Here is an 18,300-nt window from a genome sequence, read left to right on the forward strand (position 1 = left end):
GAATATGATCTCGCAAACTCGTTAGTCCCTTTGATTGCGTTGTCACTCAATCACCAAAATCACTCGAAATAGTCTAAATGGGGCCATGTTTGTTACACCATGCACTCTCGCTTTTCAGTGCATCATGTGGACCATTTATGACTCCCCCAGACTCCTTGGGTCCCTTGGTCCAAATCTACTCATGTTCACCCTGGACTTTTTGCTTGACCTTCACCTCGTGCCATGGACCACCATGTCACATCCTACAAATGCACATCAGGAGCCAAGAGATACAATCACACATCTTTTATTTTACACTAACACAACGCACACAACACAACACACACTACTAGAAAAAGTGGCATTCGTCCTTATTCAATTAATACCAGTTGCTTTTGAGCCGGTACTAATGTCAATTTAATACCGGTTATATAGCATAGTGCCCCCTGAGATCATTTAGTACCGGTTTGTAACACCATCCGGTACTAAATGCCACCATTTAGTATCGGGTGGTGTTAAAATTCGGTACTAAATGGTCCCCAGGGTACCCGGAGGCTGTCGGACATTTAGTACCGAGTGGTGTTATGACCCGGTACTAAATGGTTCTCCTGGGGTTACTTCAAAAGAATAACATATCCTATCCAATCACAAGTGATGCGTATGTGGGATGGTAGGGAAGATACACATGAAGTTAAAGGTCGCAAATTCGAACCCCACAGAGGGGTTGATTTTTTTCTGGCCGCATGCCCATTTAGTACCGGTTGGGTTTAGAGGCGGTACTAAAACCCATAATTCTGTAGTGACATCTGGTTAGCTGTTAGCATAATCATGCACATATGAAATATTGACTCAACCAGTAACACCTCAAATCACCTAGTCAATCACTCATCATAAAATGGGTCAAGGGCTCAAGGCACATCTCAAACTTGATCTCTCAGATTGACCAGTCACCACCTCATCGCTAGTGAGCTAATCGGGCCGGTTCCTCGCGGACGCTCGAGAGGATTTCACGCCTACTGCGAGTCATGCGCAGCTCGTCACGTGGCTCGGACGACAGACTCTCCCCTTAAGGTCACAGCCCGCGCGGTTCCCCCTCCCCTGGTCGTGCAGTTGTTCAGTCGAGACACAACAATGCTGCATGACCGGTGGACCAGAGATTTGGTTGCCGTGCTGTCAGTCGCTGTGGGTGAAAGAGCATGGAACATGTGCTTGACAGCTTGAGAAAAAAAAAGAAAAGGAGAGGCCTGTGGTGGATAGGGTGATGAGGTTGACATGTCTTGGTTTCCGTGTAATGGATATTCAAACTGTAATTACTATAGTTTGCAAACAATTATCCAAATCAAGTTTTGATTACACCGTAATAATCCTTGCGTTGAGATCTTCAAAACTAGATCACACTTACCTACATTTAAAAATATTTAAATATTTTCTCGAACACTTTTCTTTATTCTTATAACATTTCGTTTTTTTTGCAATACTTTGTTTTATATTCAGAACCATTTCTCTATGATGAACATTTCTTCTTAGAAATAATATTTTTGGAATAATACTTTATGCTCTCAAATAGTTTTATCATAAATTTAGATAACATTACTTTTTGGCGGCCCACGCACACATCTGAGTAGTGGGCTGATCTTCTGCGACGATGATGGCTGCAGATGCATGCGCTGCATGTAGACGTTCCCGGTGGATAGGCCATAGGCAGGGTCATGGAGTCTCACGGTAGGCAGTGCCCGTCGTTGGATTCTCTCTTTGCTGCACCAGAGCGTTCAATATCGTAGAACAAAGCGCTGGCGGTGCGGCACAGCGCAACTCCCGTATGTGCGTGCCTTCCATGCCGCCCTTGTTGTTTATAGCATACTGATCAGGTAGGCAGCTTAGTGAAAGTGCATCCGTAAAGCTTTGCCCATGTATGAGGCATTCATTCTAAATAAGTTGACTATACATATGGAAATGAAAGATAAGTAGGCAACTTCAGGACACACATAACTAGATTGATGTAGCTCAACCAGATAATTATGAGTAAGAGTGTTTGGGAATCTTATAATAATTGCAGCAAAGTATTTGCTCTCTATTTTATGAAATATAGATCGGAATTGTTTTGTTTCTTATGAAAAGGAACTTAACATTAAGTTGTCTGACACATGTTCTTAGAATTTGGCATGTCTAAAATAAACTTTTTGCTTTAACTTGACATGCTTCTTTGCTGTGTCTGAAGCGCACTTATATATTTTCTTTTCTCTAGCTCATTTTGTGTTTACACACACACACCTCGACCTACATGTGAAGACTTGTTGCTTTATGCTACCCTATTCGACCCTTTTGTAACCTAATGTTCTCAGCGTCAATTATCTCTGTTTTCAATACCTCGTGACTGCAATTTGTGTTATTTTCTAGTTCCTCTTTAGTATCTTGGTACTCCACTCTTATTTGAGCCGGTATTCTAAACTATCTACCAAAATATTTAGTAGCTACCGGTACTGATAATTAAATGGAAAATATGACTTGACAAAATCTAAAGTCCGCATATGTCATTCAGTCAGCAGTGCAAATGTTGTTCAGATATTTGCATAAGATGTTGTTATAAGTTTATCATTTATAATATTTATTTTAGTATTAATTCAATTGCACCGTACTTACTTTTCATAGATAACAAGAGAACAGAAACATGTGGATAGAGCGCGCGAAGGCGCGCGTTATGTTCTTGTGTTTATCAGAAGCATGAGGGATATAGTCGCGCGTTATGTTGTTGTGTTTATCAGAAGCATGAGGGATATAGTCATCTGATCCAACCAAAATTAATATTAATGGGTGCATGTGATTCCTCAAACCAAACTCCCTTTGTATGGATATATACTTGGTTAGTCACTCAGTCAGCATGGCCCCAAATACAAAACAAGAGGAAGAGGAAGCTAGGAACTCCAGTCTCCAGTCCACATGTACTGAGCCGTAGTAGGTGTCAACTGAATGCTTCTTGTTGCTTTATTTGCAGCTCAAGAAAGAAGAAACCACACCGCCAACATCAGAGCTGAGCCATGGGGGTCCCTGGAGGCGGCACTGGCAGCAGCCGCGGCAGGGTGGTCGCCGCTGCTGCCTCGCTCGTGTTGCTTATTCAGCTCAGCTCTTGCTGCGCTTCTCCGGCGGCGGCCGCGGCGACCGGAGGCGGAGGGGAGCAGCAGGGTGCCAAGTACAAGGACCCGAGGCAGCCGCTGAACGCGCGGGTCGAGGACCTGCTGCGGCGGATGACGCTTGCCGAGAAGATCGGGCAGATGTCGCAGATCGACCAGGAGAACGCCACCGCCGGCGTCATCAGCAACTACTTCATAGGTGCGTCGCTAGAAATCCTCGAAATGCATGCTTTTAATCTTTGCTGGTGTTCTTCCCCGGTAACCTGCGTAACCATCACTGAATCACGGCTCTGATGCAGGGAGCGTGCTGAGGGGCGGCGGCAGCGTGCCGGCGGCGGACGCCCCGCCGGAGGCGTGGGTGGAGATGGTGGAGACGATACAGAGCGCGGCGGTGTCGACGCGCCTGGGGATCCCCGCCATGTTCGGCATCGACGCCATCCACGGCCACGGCTACGTCTACAAGGCCACCGTCTTTCCGCACAACGTCGGCCTCGGTTACACCAGGTAGCTCTCTCTAGCAAGCTAGTAAGCTTGCATTGGCATCCGAGTCTTTGTATACCCCGGGCCGGCCCTGCTATTATTTGAGAGATCCAAGATCTGAAGTGCCCACATGCTGATGCTTGGCAGCTAGCAGCTAGCATCAATATACAGACTAGCTACGTACGTACTGGTCTAAGTCCAACTACCACGTGAAGATTCTTGTGCAACGGGTCTTGTTATTCTTTGTATATGGGTCGAGGTAGTGCGCCGCACCTTGACCGATCGATCATACATATAGGGCTAGGGCTGTCTGTCAATCTTAGCTCCATCTTGCCATCTCGGTTCATGAATGTGAATCATTAGAGGTGCAAATGGGTGCCTCTTATTAGGGTATTCATTCTCTCTTTAGTTTTAAAAATTGTACTGATTTCTCAAAATGATCTTCCACTTTAAAAAACTAGTACAAATTTTTGAACTAAAGGGGAACGGTGCCCTTAGGGTCACCTATTTGCACCTCTATGAATCATTGTAGTCATGCTAGCTACATGGATAAACAGCTTGACCACATCTTGTCTCGACCCTTTTTTTTATATATCTTGCACTTGCACGCAACTCATGTACTGCCCCCATGTAAGGGATTCAGATTATGGCTCTGTTCTGCTGGCTGGTCAGCTAACCTATGACATGCATCCTGGACAAATATTTCAGTATGATAGAACAACATAGAATCATTTCTAAATGTAATTTTTCCTAAATACTCTATGGACTTTGAGAATGCTAGCTAGCTGTCGGGTTACGCTTTCCATTACACAATGCTGATAGTTAAAATACTCCACGGTTGTTCACAATGCTTTCCATGGCTGTTCTACCATGAAATAAAAGAAATTTAAGGGTAATGTGGCAGAAGAACGTTCATCAAGCGTAGCTTACTCTCTGGTTCAGAGACCCCGAGCTGGCAAAGAAGATTGGAGCAGCAGTTGCACTTGAGGTCAGGGCCACCGGAATCCCCTTCATATTCGCTCCATGCCTGGCGGTACGTAACAATGCTAAAATTAAAGCCTTGCAATTTCACCAATCTAATAACCTAAATTTGCAGCAAAAACCAATGGCCATTTTTTTACTTTATCCTTGATTGTTTTTTTTTTGTAGGTGTGCAGAGATCCGAGGTGGGGACGGTGCTATGAGAGTTTCAGCGAGGACTCCAAGCTGGTGCAGCAGATGACCTCCATCATCTCAGGCTTCCAAGGAGAAATCCCAGCGAGCAGCCGGCTAGGCGCCCCGTTCATCGCCGGCCAGCGCAACGTGGCTGCGTGCGCGAAGCACTACGTCGGCGACGGTGGCACCACCAGGGGGATCAACGAGAACAACACGGTGGCCACCTTCCACCAGCTGCTTGGCATCCACATGCCGCCCTACTACAGCGCCGTCATCCAGGGCGTCTCCACCATCATGGTCTCGTACTCGAGCTGGAACGGGGTCAAGATGCACGCCAACCGCTTCCTTGTCACCGACTTCCTCAAGAACAAGCTCCGATTTAGGGTACGGTACCTTTTTGTGAAAGATCATCTTCTTTTTCCTTCAGACCATTCATTATGAGCTTGCACTCTGTTCGCTTGGCTGTGGTTGGTAGCTGGTGCTAATTTGTTATGAGAGAAAAATACTACTGGTTAGCTGGTGGCTGGTGCTGATTTGGTCAGAGAGAAAAGCACTGCTGACTGATTAACTGACAAGCCAATCGAACAACATATACGGGGAATGTATAGGTTTGTCTACTAGTATACATACCTAGAGTAAATTCTCAATTTCCCATGTGCATATTTCAGGGTTTTGTGATCTCCGATTGGCTAGGACTTGATAGGATCACAAGCCCAGAGCATGCTGACTACCCTCTGTCCGTGAAGCTGGGCATTCTTGCTGGCATTGACATGGTAAGCCATTACCCATAACGGCCTTCTGATTGGAGCTGATTAAGCAAGATACATATAGTAGTTTGGCTAATCATGCGTCACTAATGAGTGTCCTCGCAGGTCATGATTCCATACCAGTACAAGGAGTTCAGGGACGACCTCACCTTGCTGGTGCAGAACGGGACCATCCCGATGAGCCGGATCGACGACGCCGTCCGCCGGATCCTCCGCGTCAAGTTCACCTTGGGCCTCTTCGAGAATCCCTACGCCGACACCAGCCTCGCCGGCGAGCTCGGGAAGCAGGAGCACCACGACCTGGCGCGGGAGGCCGTGCGCAAGTCCCTCGTCCTGCTCAAGAACGGCAAGCCCGGCGACGAGCCGCTCCTGCCGTTGCCCAAGAAGACCCACGGCAGCATCCTCGTCGCCGGCAGCCACGCCGACGACCTCGGCCGCCAGTGCGGCGGCTGGACCATCAAGTGGCAGGGCCTCACGGGGAACAACCTCACCGCCGGGACCACCATCCTCGACGGCATCAAGCGCGCCGTAGGGCCCGCGGGCACCGACGTCGTCTACTCCGAGAGCCCCGACGCCGGCTTCATCCAGCGGAACAAGGCTCGGTTCGACTACGCCGTCGTCGTCGTGGGCGAGCATCCCTACGCCGAGACGGCAGGCGACAACCTGAACCTGACTATCCCGGCGCCCGGGCCCGGCGTCATCCGGAACGTGTGCGGCGGCATCAGGTGCGTCGTGGTGCTCGTGTCCGGGCGGCCGCTGGTGGTGGAGCCGTACATCGACGCCATCGACGCGCTGGTGGCGGCGTGGCTGCCGGGGACGGAGGGGCAGGGCGTCGCCGACGTGCTGTTCGGCGACTACGGGTTCACCGGGAAGCTGTCGAGGACGTGGTTCCGGACGGTGGAGCAGCTGCCGATGAACGTCGGCGACGCGCACTACGACCCCCTGTTCCCGTTCGGGTTCGGGCTCGAGACGCAGCCGCTGAAAGCGTAACTAGTTTCGGAATATGCACGCCTTCATTTTCATCTTGGTTAGGTAGTTTCCGCCCATTTTTAATTGATCATCACTTTTTTTTGCGGGTATTTTAATTGATCCTCACTGTAGTATCTATCTATCTATCTGAGGACACTGAACGAATATGGGACACGACCTGGTGATGCGAAGCTTTTCACCTTACTCGTTTCAGTGGAGCAAGTAGTTTTGAAGTTCGTAAGATTAAAATAAAATTGTCAGGCCTTATGTTGTTTTAGCAAATTAAAGTGGATTCTTGAAACTTTTTTCGGATTCTTATACAATCATATAAACAATAGGGTATGTGAGAATTTTCTGGCTCAGTCTTTTGGAGGTGCTCATAAATGTAAGATTGTGTGTAAGCGTCTACGTCTGTAATTGTTTCGAAAAAAATATCGTATACAAGAATCTAAGAAAGTCCAAAAGAATCTAGTTGCATTTAGTTGTAAGGTAACATTTTGACAATAGCTAGCCCTGTTTGGATCCATGTGTTATTTAGTAACCATAAAACTCTAACCCCTCCAAGAGCATTGATTCTTTAAGTTTCATTAAATGCTAAATAACACTAGGACCCAAACTAGTAAGTGCTATTTCTTTGAAGAGTTATTTGGAGGGGTTAAAACTAACACTAACACTAACACTAACACTAACAATAGCATCCAAACACCGCCAACAACTGCTTTAGGATCAAACTTAGAGCCGCCGGATTTTTGACGTGCCACGGAGTGCGGCGAGAACATAGCTGGTTTTGCTTCGGTTTTTATGTGACTCAATTCAACTTAGGTTTGTGGGCCGGCAGCTGGTGTAATCCTGAGCCCAATAGCGCATTTTGGAATAGTTGGTGTAACGGCCCAAACGAAAAAAAAAAGACTTCGGAGCATCGCGTGCGGTTGCCGGTTGGACGAAGACGGCAATTCGCACGCGGTCATCTCATCTCTCCTGTGCCACTACTACTTGCAGCCTGCGAGCCAGGAAACTGAAGAAATCGGCGCCGCGTTCATCGACCGAGGAGGCGCCGGCGGCCCGGGATGGCGGGAGGGGCCGCTGGCCGCGGGGGGGGGGGGGGGGGTCAAGGTGTCCGTGGATTCCAGCGCTGGATAACGGCTCGGCCACCAGCTGCGCACCAATCGTTCGACGGAATGCGCGATCGGTTGGCCCTGCCACGCCCGTGGCCCATGCACAGGGCGGCGGCATCGATCACGCGTCCGCGATCACTGATCGGTATGGAGCTCACCAATCCCCATTCTGACAGTGTTATTACCTGGGGGCTTGCCGCTTTACCTACCAACAGTCCACCACCACTGATGTTTCCAACTCTGCTGCAGCAGGCGCGTTGTACCTGTAGTGGTTGGCTACCATACAAAAGATCTCCATTAGGTTTCTTTGGTATATCTGCCCCCTCACCGTGATTCCTGGCCTCCATCACTGGACAATGCCATCTCACCCCATATTTCTTGGTGTCATAGGAGAAATTGGCACTCAATTCGCAAGCCTTTCAGGATTTGACACCCTTATCACAATGACATGTGGGGTCATCCTGGGTCATTGACATGTGGGTCAGGGTGTCAAATTCTGAAAGGCTTGCGAATTGAGACCCAAATTCTGAAATTTCTCCTATGACACGAGAGTTTTCATTAGTGTCATAGTGTGCAACCGAATAGCTTAGCGTTTTGTAGTAATACATCCAATGCTCCGTCCATTTTGATAAGGTGAGCTGACGCCTGACGGAAGACACTGATAGGCACAACACTCAGCCCCCGTTTGGGAGGGCTTCTGGAGCGGCTTCACGAGCGGCTCCAGGTGAAGCCCTCCCAAACGTTTGTTTTGTAACTGGCTTCACGTGTGAAGCCGGTTCTGAAGCCATCGGCGGCTTACACAGGCAAGGTGAAGCCATGAAATCGTGGCTTCACGTGGCTTACACATCAATCTAACAAGTGAAGCTGTTTTGCCAAATATTTTCTAAAACGGCTCCAACTCCACCAGAGAAGCCGCTCCATCTGAGGAGCCGGAGCCGGAGCTGTTTTTGGAAGAGCCGGAGCCCTGCCAAACAGGCCCTCAGTTCCACTCTGCTTTTCTTCGAAATATCAGTGACAGTCAATGAGGCATGGTCTATGGAAAGGAATATGGCTAACCTCTGCGGAGCCGATATCATATCACACTCTCCACTTCCTAGTTCCAGGTTGATGAGTAGAGTGCAGATCTCAATAAAGAGGAGTTCAACGGCCTTAATCATAGAGTTTTTAATATAATGTGACAGTTCGCTTCTTGTCCTTTCAACTGTTGCCATTCGTATTCTAAAGGATATCACCTGCATGGATACAATATATAATGGACAGGTATGGGCTGCACCAGGTTTGAGCTCCTTCTTCTGCCTTCACCAAAAGATGGCTGCCCGCAAGGCTCCAAATGTTAGGCAGGAAATAGCCACTAAAAGCCACATTTGTAGCATTTAGGTGTTTACTGCTTTTCCTGAGAACATCTAGTTTTTTAGTTGTAAAGGAACACAGTACACTTCCTACATGAGCCAAAGCATTGAAGGACTTGAGACTCGGTACCATTATGGACATACATATAATTGTGTTTAATTTTTTCTAGTTGGTAGATTACCGCATTCAACAGTTGACCAGATTCATGTTCTTCATGGATCTTTACGCTGCGATTTGTTATCCTTAAATATTTTTAGAGTTACAGGGATGGACATGGCCTCCTCTATTGTTATGCTTTATTGCAGAGGACCAACAGGTTTTCAGTGTCATACCGCACAAGTTCCGTAGCAAGAGCCTTGCTCCTGCTCCCATCCCATTTGATCTTTTTTTTTTGTATCCATCCCCCCCCCCCCCCCCCCCCGCATTGTGGTGGTGGAGTTCACAAGCCACCGTTAGCATTGTCCCACCTTCCATTGACATCCATTCTTTTCATTTTTTTTAAAAGGAAAGAAAAATACCCTGTTCTTTTCACCAAAACTGTGGTGCGCAAATTTTCCCTACATCTAGTGTAGCAACTGACACATCAAGCCAATCACTGTGTCATTGGGATGATTGAAGTATTACTGAATTGCTGCCTTCTAGCAGCTTAAGCACGTTCGATTGTTTTGGTGAGTGAAAACTGCAGTGCACCTTTTACAAGCTACAACATGCTGCCTGCTATGTTAATCCCATCAATGCAGTTACTATCGCAGCCATACATTTTCTTCAGGCAAGAGTTCCGATCTCAAAAGCATCTAATAAGTGAGGAATCAGGACAAGAACCATCATGGCAGCTAGTCACCCGACTCTTGTACTGTACTAGAAATTTCAGTGTCTGTATGGGGCAGTCTTCAACGGGTCTTTGGCCTATAAAATACAGAAGAAGCATGTGGCTGTGTTGAAAAGAGCGAGACTCTTGTGAACTTCCAGGAGTAGGGTTGTTACCAATATAGAATATGGAGCGGGCGGGTGAGATGGGAGATATTGGACGAGAAGCTCTCCATGAAGGTGTGCTTCAGAGTGGCAGTGACATTGGAGAACACAAAGACAAAACTGTTGATTGCGAAAAAGATGAGCAATTCCAGGTGCAGTACATAAATCACTTGTGTCCACGTTTGCAGTTCTAATTCAGTCCCTTTTTTTCTTCCCAGCTAACTTTTGCTGCTGGTAACAGCCAAAATGGAGGAAGTTCTTGGCTCATGTTGGACCTGGAGCTCTTGTGGCCATTGGCTTCCTGGATCCTAGCAACTGTAAGCTCTCATCTTTTTCTAAGAGCTTCATACTGTTTATTATTTAGTGCTGTTTCTTAAGAAGAAATAGAAAGTAATTTTAGTAGTAATGTTTGGTTCGGAACAATGATTTGACAGTGGAAACTGATATGCAAGCTGGGGCTGACTTCAAATATGAGGTACTCTACTTAGTTCTTGGCTTCTTGCACTGACTGACCATTAAGTTTTTGTAGCAAATTATTGTCAAGTTTTTGAAGACCCATCCCATAAACAAATATCTTAATGGCAATTGTTAGTTGCAAAATCGATGCAAAAAGAGAAATTTCTAGCAAAGTTGAAAAATAAAATACAAAAGGAAAAGAAAAAGAAAAAGAAACATATTATTGTCTGAAAAATCCTAGTTGAGATTCCAATCAGTCCGTATTAGAATTTAAAATTTAAGTTTGATAGATTACTCATAACTGCCCTGTCAACATTCAGAATTATGGCAGACTTAGTAGCTAAATTAGTGTACTTTTAGTTCTCGGTAAAAATACATGGTTTGCATATAATATTTCGCCTCAACTAAAAACATCTCCGCATCAATGAGAATCTGCCTGTTTTAGTGCTTATTACTGAACTTCATTTCCAATGCTGCATCCCAGACCTTAGCTAACCAACATGGCTCAGAGTAGCAAACTAACTGGTCATTCCTTTTTTATCTTGAATACTTTGTAATGTAATTTTATGATAAACAGCTCCTTTGGGTGGTCTTAGTTGGAATGATCTTTGCACTTTTCATCCAAACACTAGCTGCCAACCTTGGAGTGAAGACAGGTACCTTTCACTTGACATCCGTTTTAGTCTCTTTATATAAAATCCTGCATAACCTCGTCAGATTCATCCTATTGGCCAATTTTGTATAGGGAAGCATCTTGCTGAACTCTGCAGGGAAGAGTACCCACGTTTCGTCAACATTTGCTTGTGGATCATCGCCGAGCTTGCAGTGATATCTGATGATATCCCTGAAGGTTGATCAATAGACTATTAGTTTTGTTTCTTCTTCTTGGATGTGCTCTGTTTGCATTTCAGTAACGTATTGTTTCGCTAGTGCAGTGTTGGGCACAGCCTTTGCATTCAATATACTGCTCAAGATTCCAGTGTGGGCTGGAGTTATCCTCACAGTATTCAGCACCCTCTTGCTCCTTGGGGTGCAGAGATTTGGGGTACAAAGCACCCTACTGTGTACTGGACATCTGCATAGTTAACACAAATACTAGTAATAACTTGTTGATAGTTTGGCCTAATTACCTAATATATGTGCACCACACAGGCCCGCAAACTGGAGTTCATTATAGCTGCTTTCATGTTTACCATGGCGGCTTGCTTCTTCGGAGAATTGAGCTACCTGAGGCCATCAGCAAAAGAGGTCGTCAAGGGCATGTTTGTTCCCTCGCTCCAGGGAAAGGAAGCTGCTGCTAACGCAATTGCGCTCTTTGGCGCTATCATCACACCGTAAGCAATCTGCTACCCATTGAGCTGTGTGGTCACTAAGATTGTTTTCCATTCAATCCATGTTTAAAACCTCAAACATGATAACCTTGTGACAACCTTCCAGGTACAACTTGTTCTTGCACTCTGCCCTCGTCCTCTCAAGAAAGACCCCACGTTCAGTTAAAAGCATCAGAGTAGGTTACAACTGATCAAAGAATGATGTCACGATTCCATGGCTGTTGTCCTGCTGAATGCCTAATGGCTTTGTTTTGGATAGGCTGCTTGCAGATACTTCCTTATCGAGTGTAGCCTCGCGTTCATAGTGGCATTCCTCATCAATGTTTCGGTGGTGGTTGTCGCGGGAAGCATCTGCAATGCAAACAATCTTTCACCAGTGGATGCAAATACGTGCAGTGACCTTACTCTGCAGTCCACACCTATGTTGCTCAGGGTATGTTGGCTCATTTAGGGTCACCAGCAAATACAGACGAACTGAGTGCTCTTTACTTCCTTTCAGAATATTTTGGGGAGATCAAGCTCAGTGGTGTATGCTGTTGCACTGCTAGCTTCTGGGCAGAGCACAACGATTAGCTGCACATTCGCAGGGCAGGTTATCATGCAGGTAATCAATTTCTACTGATCCAGGTGTCCTCAAGTTCATAAAAGTGTTTCTAAGGCCTGCCAATGATTGTCTATTTTTGAGCTTTATTCGGTGAAGTCTAACTGACTTCCTTAACATTGATGATGCATCTTCAGGGGTTTCTGGACATGAAGATGAAGAACTGGGTACGGAACCTCATCACACGAGTCATCGCCATTGGTCCGAGCCTCATTGTATCCATTGTCAGCGGTCCAAAAGGTGCTGGAAAGCTGATCATCATCTCATCGGTAAGACGATCCCTTGACCGTTGAACAGTTCCGACACTGCATCGCTATTGGAAATCAGAGCAATAATGCATGATGCTTGCTGGTACAAAATTTCTGGGCAGATGGTGCTGTCGTTTGAGATGCCGTTCGCACTCATCCCTCTCCTCAAATTCTGCAACAGCAGCAAGAAAGTCGGGCCTCTCAAGGAATCCATCTACGTAAGCTCCCGTATCCGTGAAACCATTCACCAAAAAAAAAAAAGATAAACTAGGCTACGATCATGGACTGACGATGGATTTATGAATGCAGACGGTGGTGATTGCGTGGATCCTGAGCTTCGCGCTCATCGTGGTCAACACCTACTTCCTGGTGTGGACCTACGTGGATTGGCTGGTGCACAACCACCTCCCCAAGTACGCCAACGCGCTCATCTCCATCGTCGTCTCCGCGTTCACGGCCGCCTACCTGGTCTTCGTCGTCTACCTGACGGTCAGGAGGGACAGGGTGTCCACGTACGTGCCGGTGTCGGAGCGGGCGCAGGGGCAGGTGGAGTCTGGCGGGGCGCAGGCCGTGGCGTCCGCCGCCGACGCCGACCAGCCGGCGCCGTTCAGGAAGGACCTGGCTGATGCTTCCACGTAGATGCCTCATTCATGTGTGATTGTCAGATTGATGATAACCAGCTCCATGTAGGGGGTTCCATGCTGATGCTGCGTACTCATTGTACTGGATGTTATGGCTGATATGTGATATGTCGATTGCTGTCTAGCTACAGAGCTGGTTGTCTAGCTTGTGCTCGTGTGATTTTGATTTGTTTACCGACTGGATTCTTAACTCGAATGGTAGCTTATCGCCTTTGCCATCAGAGTGGTAACAGATCATGGTCCTAGTGCTATCTCGCACATACAATGTGGAATTACGAAATAGTTGCTCACTCTCTCTCTCTCCCTCTCTCTTAAGAGCTATAATCCTCCAGTTGTAAATGTTTTTTTAAATAAACAAGTTGTAAATGTTTGACACCATTGACTTGTCGTCACGACATTTGACTATTCTTATTTAAAAGTTTTTAGCAAATATGCAAAAATAAAAGTAACTTTAATGATAACATCGCAACAAAAGAAATAAAAATACTTGCATAGTTTTAATAAGACGAATGGTAAACATTGCGTCCAAAAGTTACCAGTATGAAACAAATAGCAACTGGAGCCGGAGCTAGTAAAAACAAATAGCGAATAGAGATGGTGTTCAAACTTAAAACCAGGTCAGGCCCGACGGGCGTTCAGGCCAAACTACTAACTGGGCCTAATCAAGATGGGCCCTCTGTGAACCCCAAACATGGTTATTACAGACCCTGCCTATTTCAGTCACATGTGGTAACAAAAGACGACTCCTGCATCATTCCCCCAGACAAAACACAGGCTGCTTATCTCGCAAGCCAAGGCCAAATGGTTTCGTTACAACATGCTGAAGAAATAATAACTGAACAAAACCAAAATGGATCTTTACTCTCAACAACAAAGACAACCAATCTCTAAAGAGATATTAAACAGATCAAAATAATGGTTAAACAACAGGTATCATTGCCTAAATGCCTCTATCACAATCAGTTCATGTACTATCACACAAGGACATCTCATTGTAGATGTAGCCACTAGAGCGGCGGAGAGGCAAGAAGCAATACAACGGTTGATGTCTTTGTACCACGGTGCAGTTTTTATTACAAAAAAGGGAGCAGCAGCATTCAGAGGTGTAGCTTACAGCACCGGTCAACTTGGAACCAAAACCAAAGAAAATCATGGGTGGGCCGGGCAATTCAAAATGCCACTAGAATTATCATCGATCAGGCCTACAGGAAGTTTCTGATGTCCAACGTCTTGACATCAGGCATCTCCTCATCTTTAAACTCCTCCCTGGTCAAGAGAGAGTGACAGCATGAGTATTAATCAATCATGCAATATAAGAGATGCACACACAACAAATAGTATACCTTTAGTGTCTAGTAAGATTAACCACACTATGGAAAGAGTTGCCTCTTTAGGTTTCTATGCAAGTAATGTGCTATTACTTAAGGGGCACACCTCTTTAGTTGAGTCTCCATCGCTTCAATGCAATCCTTCTTAAGTTCTGTCAGCTCACTTTTGGCAATCTCCAATTCAAGCTCTTCCTCAATCTTGGGAAGGTCCTCCTTCCGAATGCCAAGCCTATTTCAAGTTTCACCAAGGAAAAGGAACACATGAGATTGACATTAACTATAATAAGGCAGGACATGTAAAGGAAGCACAGTTAAATGCAAACAAAATGGTTTCTTGAACAGGTTTGTTTTGCACTGGTGGGGGACCAGATTTAATCACTACATATTGGCAGGGATATTAGTCATTCTCTCTTCCAATCTGACAGGATTAGGCTTAATCTCTGCCTATCCAAAAGAAGCACTAGATCAGAAATCCCTACAGTTGATCTGGATATGCCAATAAGTGGGCCATGTATGCCATCATCAGTGTTATCTTTTTGATACAAAAACAGACAGTCCTGACAGATCAAACCTGCAATCTATGCATTCTTTGCAAGAGATTAAAATATCATGCAATGTCTCAGTAACTGTCAAAGGAAAGCTATTCAGGTAATAAAAAGCCTTGTGGTCAAGTATTTGATCGAGACTATACAGATCCTTCTCTCAAAAAGAAAACAATACAGAACCTCCGATAACCATTAATAATCACAGAAGCATCCCTTGGGAGAGCAAGCCATGAAAATCTCAACAACTCATTTAACAAAGTTGCAAACTGAAAATATGCTAGAGATGAAATACGGATTGAGGCATACTTTTTGTTAATCTTGTCAAACTCTGCCATGAGGGTGGCCATGTTCTTCTTGTCATTCCTCAAAAGTGGCTTCTTAATGTCCTTCTCGATCTTCTCAACAGCTTCCATCATCAAAGGCTCAATACCAAGATGATCTATAAGGCCACTCCTGTATCACAGAACACAATGAGACACTAGCATCTCTATCTTCAAAGATGTATGAGGCCTGTATAGATTTCAAAATATACATACAGGTGAAAAAGAAAATAACAAGAAAATACACTGTAAGATTTTACATGAGAACATGCAAGAATTTACGCAAAGAAATCAAGCAGCTATATTCAACCTTTAGGAAATAAAGGAAGATTATTTGATAATGGCAATGGACGTACTTTACTCTGATCTCCTGAAGAGTGTTCAGGTAAGTCCGTGCATCAGGGATGCCGTTGGTAAATGTCTCAATAGTATATTTAATTCTTTGAGAATCAGAAAAAAGACCCGCCCTGCATTTACATAATGGTAGCATAATTAGTGAAATTTAATGAGCTTATACAAAACTATAGAGGATCAAAAAATGATTGCTCAGTGGAGGATACAATTCCATTCACAAATGTGATTTCAAACTGATTTGACACAGATTGACAAAACAACATCAACAGAAGTCACAGAACATGCATGGCAAAATCTATTACAGCCCGTAAAAGTGAAGTGTTACGTTTTATTGATACTCATGGTTATGCGCTATACTGCTTAATAAATCAAATTAACAGGAATTCTAGCATTACCAACTCCCATCATATTCAGAAAATTTTGGAAAAAGCAAAGATAAAATCTAAGGAAGTACAGTGAAAAGTAATGGCCACAAGTTGTCTTACTTTTCCCTTACAGTCTTCATAACTTCAGCATAACGAGCAGCTGCTGCTGGGTCATCTGGATCAATAGTGATCTTTTCCTTTTTAAGGACACCAAGAGCTGTCTCGAACTTCTTCTTTACCTCAAAGAATATGCCCTTCAGCAGATCTTGATAGCATCAAAGAGTCAAGTTAGTACTAAAAAAATTAGACAACTCTCAAAAACGTGCAACACATAAAAAAACAGTCTCGTTTTCTACATAATTAATAAAGAAAAACGTCCAAGATAAATTTAGTTTAACAAAATCCAACACAAAGTCAAAATGACAATGTGCAGCATCTTCATGCCAAGGCACAGATTGAACAATTGATCACTAAAAGACACAGCTTAGACAAGTCAGAATACTTTAATAACATGGCAAACACCATAGGTATATAGTTTAAAATTTCAAATTCTCATGATACTCTATTCGAAATCATAACACCATGTGTAAACACTGCTTCTGATACTGGAACAGGACACATTACAGTACCAACAAGACATGGTATGAAAATCTAGTATCTTGCAACATGAGATCAAGATGAAGAGTTAAGTGTTAGTGTTCAAGCGCATATACATTACTTCAAAACAGTATGACCAAAGCTGTTTTCCAAACAAACTTCAAAACGCATAAAATAAAAATATCAGAAGCTTACCATCCCCATTGACAGGAGGACGATCAGAAGCTGTGACCTTGGCGAAGGAACGAGCTTGAGTGGCACCTCCATTCACAAAAGCCGCTTGAGCTGAATATAACTGCAAGAGCATCACCAAATAAACTTTGTATCGCAAAACATAGCAAGCAGTATAGAAGGTCAAGCACCGTAGCAGAATATGCTGATACTAAACAACCCCACACTGAAATCACATTAACCATGGGCGCATTCACATAACAAAATAATGGTTCCTGTAGTCTCATACTTGGTATGTCCGTTGTCTCCATGTCAATAACAACATACACCTGCATACTAGATACAGAGCTCAAAGGCAATAGAAATGAAAACACAATTTGCATGGAGCCATGGACAAGGAACATTTATGTCCGGGGTTCCGCAATGCCCAGAGCTAGCACCTCTATTGATACAGAAATGGTTTCCCTGTGAAGTTCGATCTGCCAAAATGTCCATAAGGAAATTTGTATTCGGACTGAATGGATCTGGAGCTGTTGTAAACATGATACTGCATCGTCCCGACTCTGCCCCTCCAATTCCCAATCTAGAGAACAGCCTCAAACATTTCCCCCTCATAATCTAGAAGATCCTGCCACACTTCGTATAGTCAATGCGACAAACTATGAAGCCGTAAAGATAAGTCGGGCTCGAACACCAAACACCATTTGCGATCGATGGCCCGGATAAATTCTACACGAGACCAACACATACCACGCAAACCGCGCAAGCACACCGATGCAGACGGCGCCAGATCAGATCTACCGAGAAAATACTAGGGTCCCCCCCCCCGACGCGACACAGAGGGGCGGCGAGCAAGCGAACGAACCTGACGGGAGCGCGAGACGAGGCGAGCGGCCATCGCCATGGCTGGTGAGGCGGCGAGCGCTAGGGCAGGAGCCTCCGCTTCTCTTCGATCTCCGAGCGAGAGCGAAAGGGGGAGAGATGGCGATGGGAAGAGAGGAGAAATGGGGGCGGCGCCAGCGCTGCGCTTTGTGGCTGCTCCCCCGCTGCTCTCCGCCGTCCGTTCCGACAGGGCCCCGCGCGACCCTTGCACGAATCTGAAAGCGCGCGTTGATCCGCAGCAGGTCCTGGCCCGGCCTCCCGGGGTGCGCTGGGAGCATGGGCCCTAATCTAAGGGCGCTGTGGGCCCAGCCCATCCAGTGGGCCCGTCCAGCCCGCCTCGGTTCTTCCTTCCCGTCGCTTGGCTGCCGTGGCCAGGGTTTTTTTTCCCAACTGGACACCCCAAACCGGAGCAAATCGGACCGGTTTGACCGGTTACGGTAGAAATCGGTCAAATTCAAATTTGAATTCAAAAAACTCAGTTCAATCGGTTCGTACCGGTTAGACCGGTTTACCGGCCGGTTTGAATTCAAATCCAAATTTAAAATC

The 18,300-nt window shown here is 45.5% G+C and overlaps 3 protein-coding genes across 4 annotated transcripts; 2 read left to right on the plus strand and 1 right to left on the minus strand.

Annotated features, from left to right (window-relative positions):
- Positions 1-2,953: 2,953 nt before the first annotated feature.
- LOC120654561 (beta-glucosidase BoGH3B-like) lies at positions 2,954-6,736 on the plus strand. The gene is made up of 6 exons (XM_039932128.1): positions 2,954-3,306; positions 3,407-3,611; positions 4,530-4,620; positions 4,737-5,126; positions 5,411-5,515; positions 5,615-6,736. Exons 1-6 carry the CDS (start codon positions 3,015-3,017, stop codon positions 6,497-6,499), a joined length of 1,968 nt encoding a protein of 655 aa, XP_039788062.1. The 5' UTR covers positions 2,954-3,014; the 3' UTR covers positions 6,500-6,736.
- Positions 6,737-8,577: 1,841 nt separating this feature from the next.
- LOC120654562 (metal transporter NRAT1-like) lies at positions 8,578-13,366 on the plus strand. 2 transcript variants are annotated; one of them, XM_039932130.1, is made up of 14 exons: positions 8,578-9,611; positions 9,684-10,067; positions 10,157-10,232; positions 10,350-10,390; positions 10,949-11,027; positions 11,117-11,221; positions 11,307-11,416; positions 11,524-11,705; positions 11,809-11,878; positions 11,962-12,135; positions 12,202-12,306; positions 12,441-12,572; positions 12,674-12,769; positions 12,861-13,366. In XM_039932130.1, the coding sequence occupies exons 2-14, from the start codon at positions 9,939-9,941 to the stop codon at positions 13,188-13,190; spliced, it is 1,629 nt and encodes a 542-aa protein (XP_039788064.1). In that variant the 5' UTR covers positions 8,578-9,611; positions 9,684-9,938; the 3' UTR covers positions 13,191-13,366. The 2 variants fall into 2 exon arrangements, with proteins under 2 accessions (XP_039788064.1, XP_039788063.1); XM_039932129.1 differs by having other exon boundaries at positions 9,713-10,067.
- Positions 13,367-14,067: 701 nt separating this feature from the next.
- On the minus strand, positions 14,068-17,901 carry LOC120654564 (probable ATP synthase 24 kDa subunit, mitochondrial). Its single transcript, XM_039932131.1, has 7 exons — positions 17,738-17,901; positions 16,897-16,996; positions 16,225-16,369; positions 15,742-15,852; positions 15,372-15,518; positions 14,627-14,749; positions 14,068-14,458 (listed from the first exon to the last, which is right to left on the minus strand). The coding sequence occupies exons 1-7, from the start codon at positions 17,774-17,776 to the stop codon at positions 14,395-14,397; spliced, it is 729 nt and encodes a 242-aa protein (XP_039788065.1). The 5' UTR covers positions 17,777-17,901; the 3' UTR covers positions 14,068-14,394.
- Positions 17,902-18,300: the final 399 nt, after the last annotated feature.

Source organism: Panicum virgatum, chromosome 1N (assembly GCF_016808335.1).
Source record: "Panicum virgatum strain AP13 chromosome 1N, P.virgatum_v5, whole genome shotgun sequence".
NCBI classification, from domain to species: Eukaryota; Viridiplantae; Streptophyta; class Magnoliopsida; order Poales; family Poaceae; genus Panicum; species Panicum virgatum.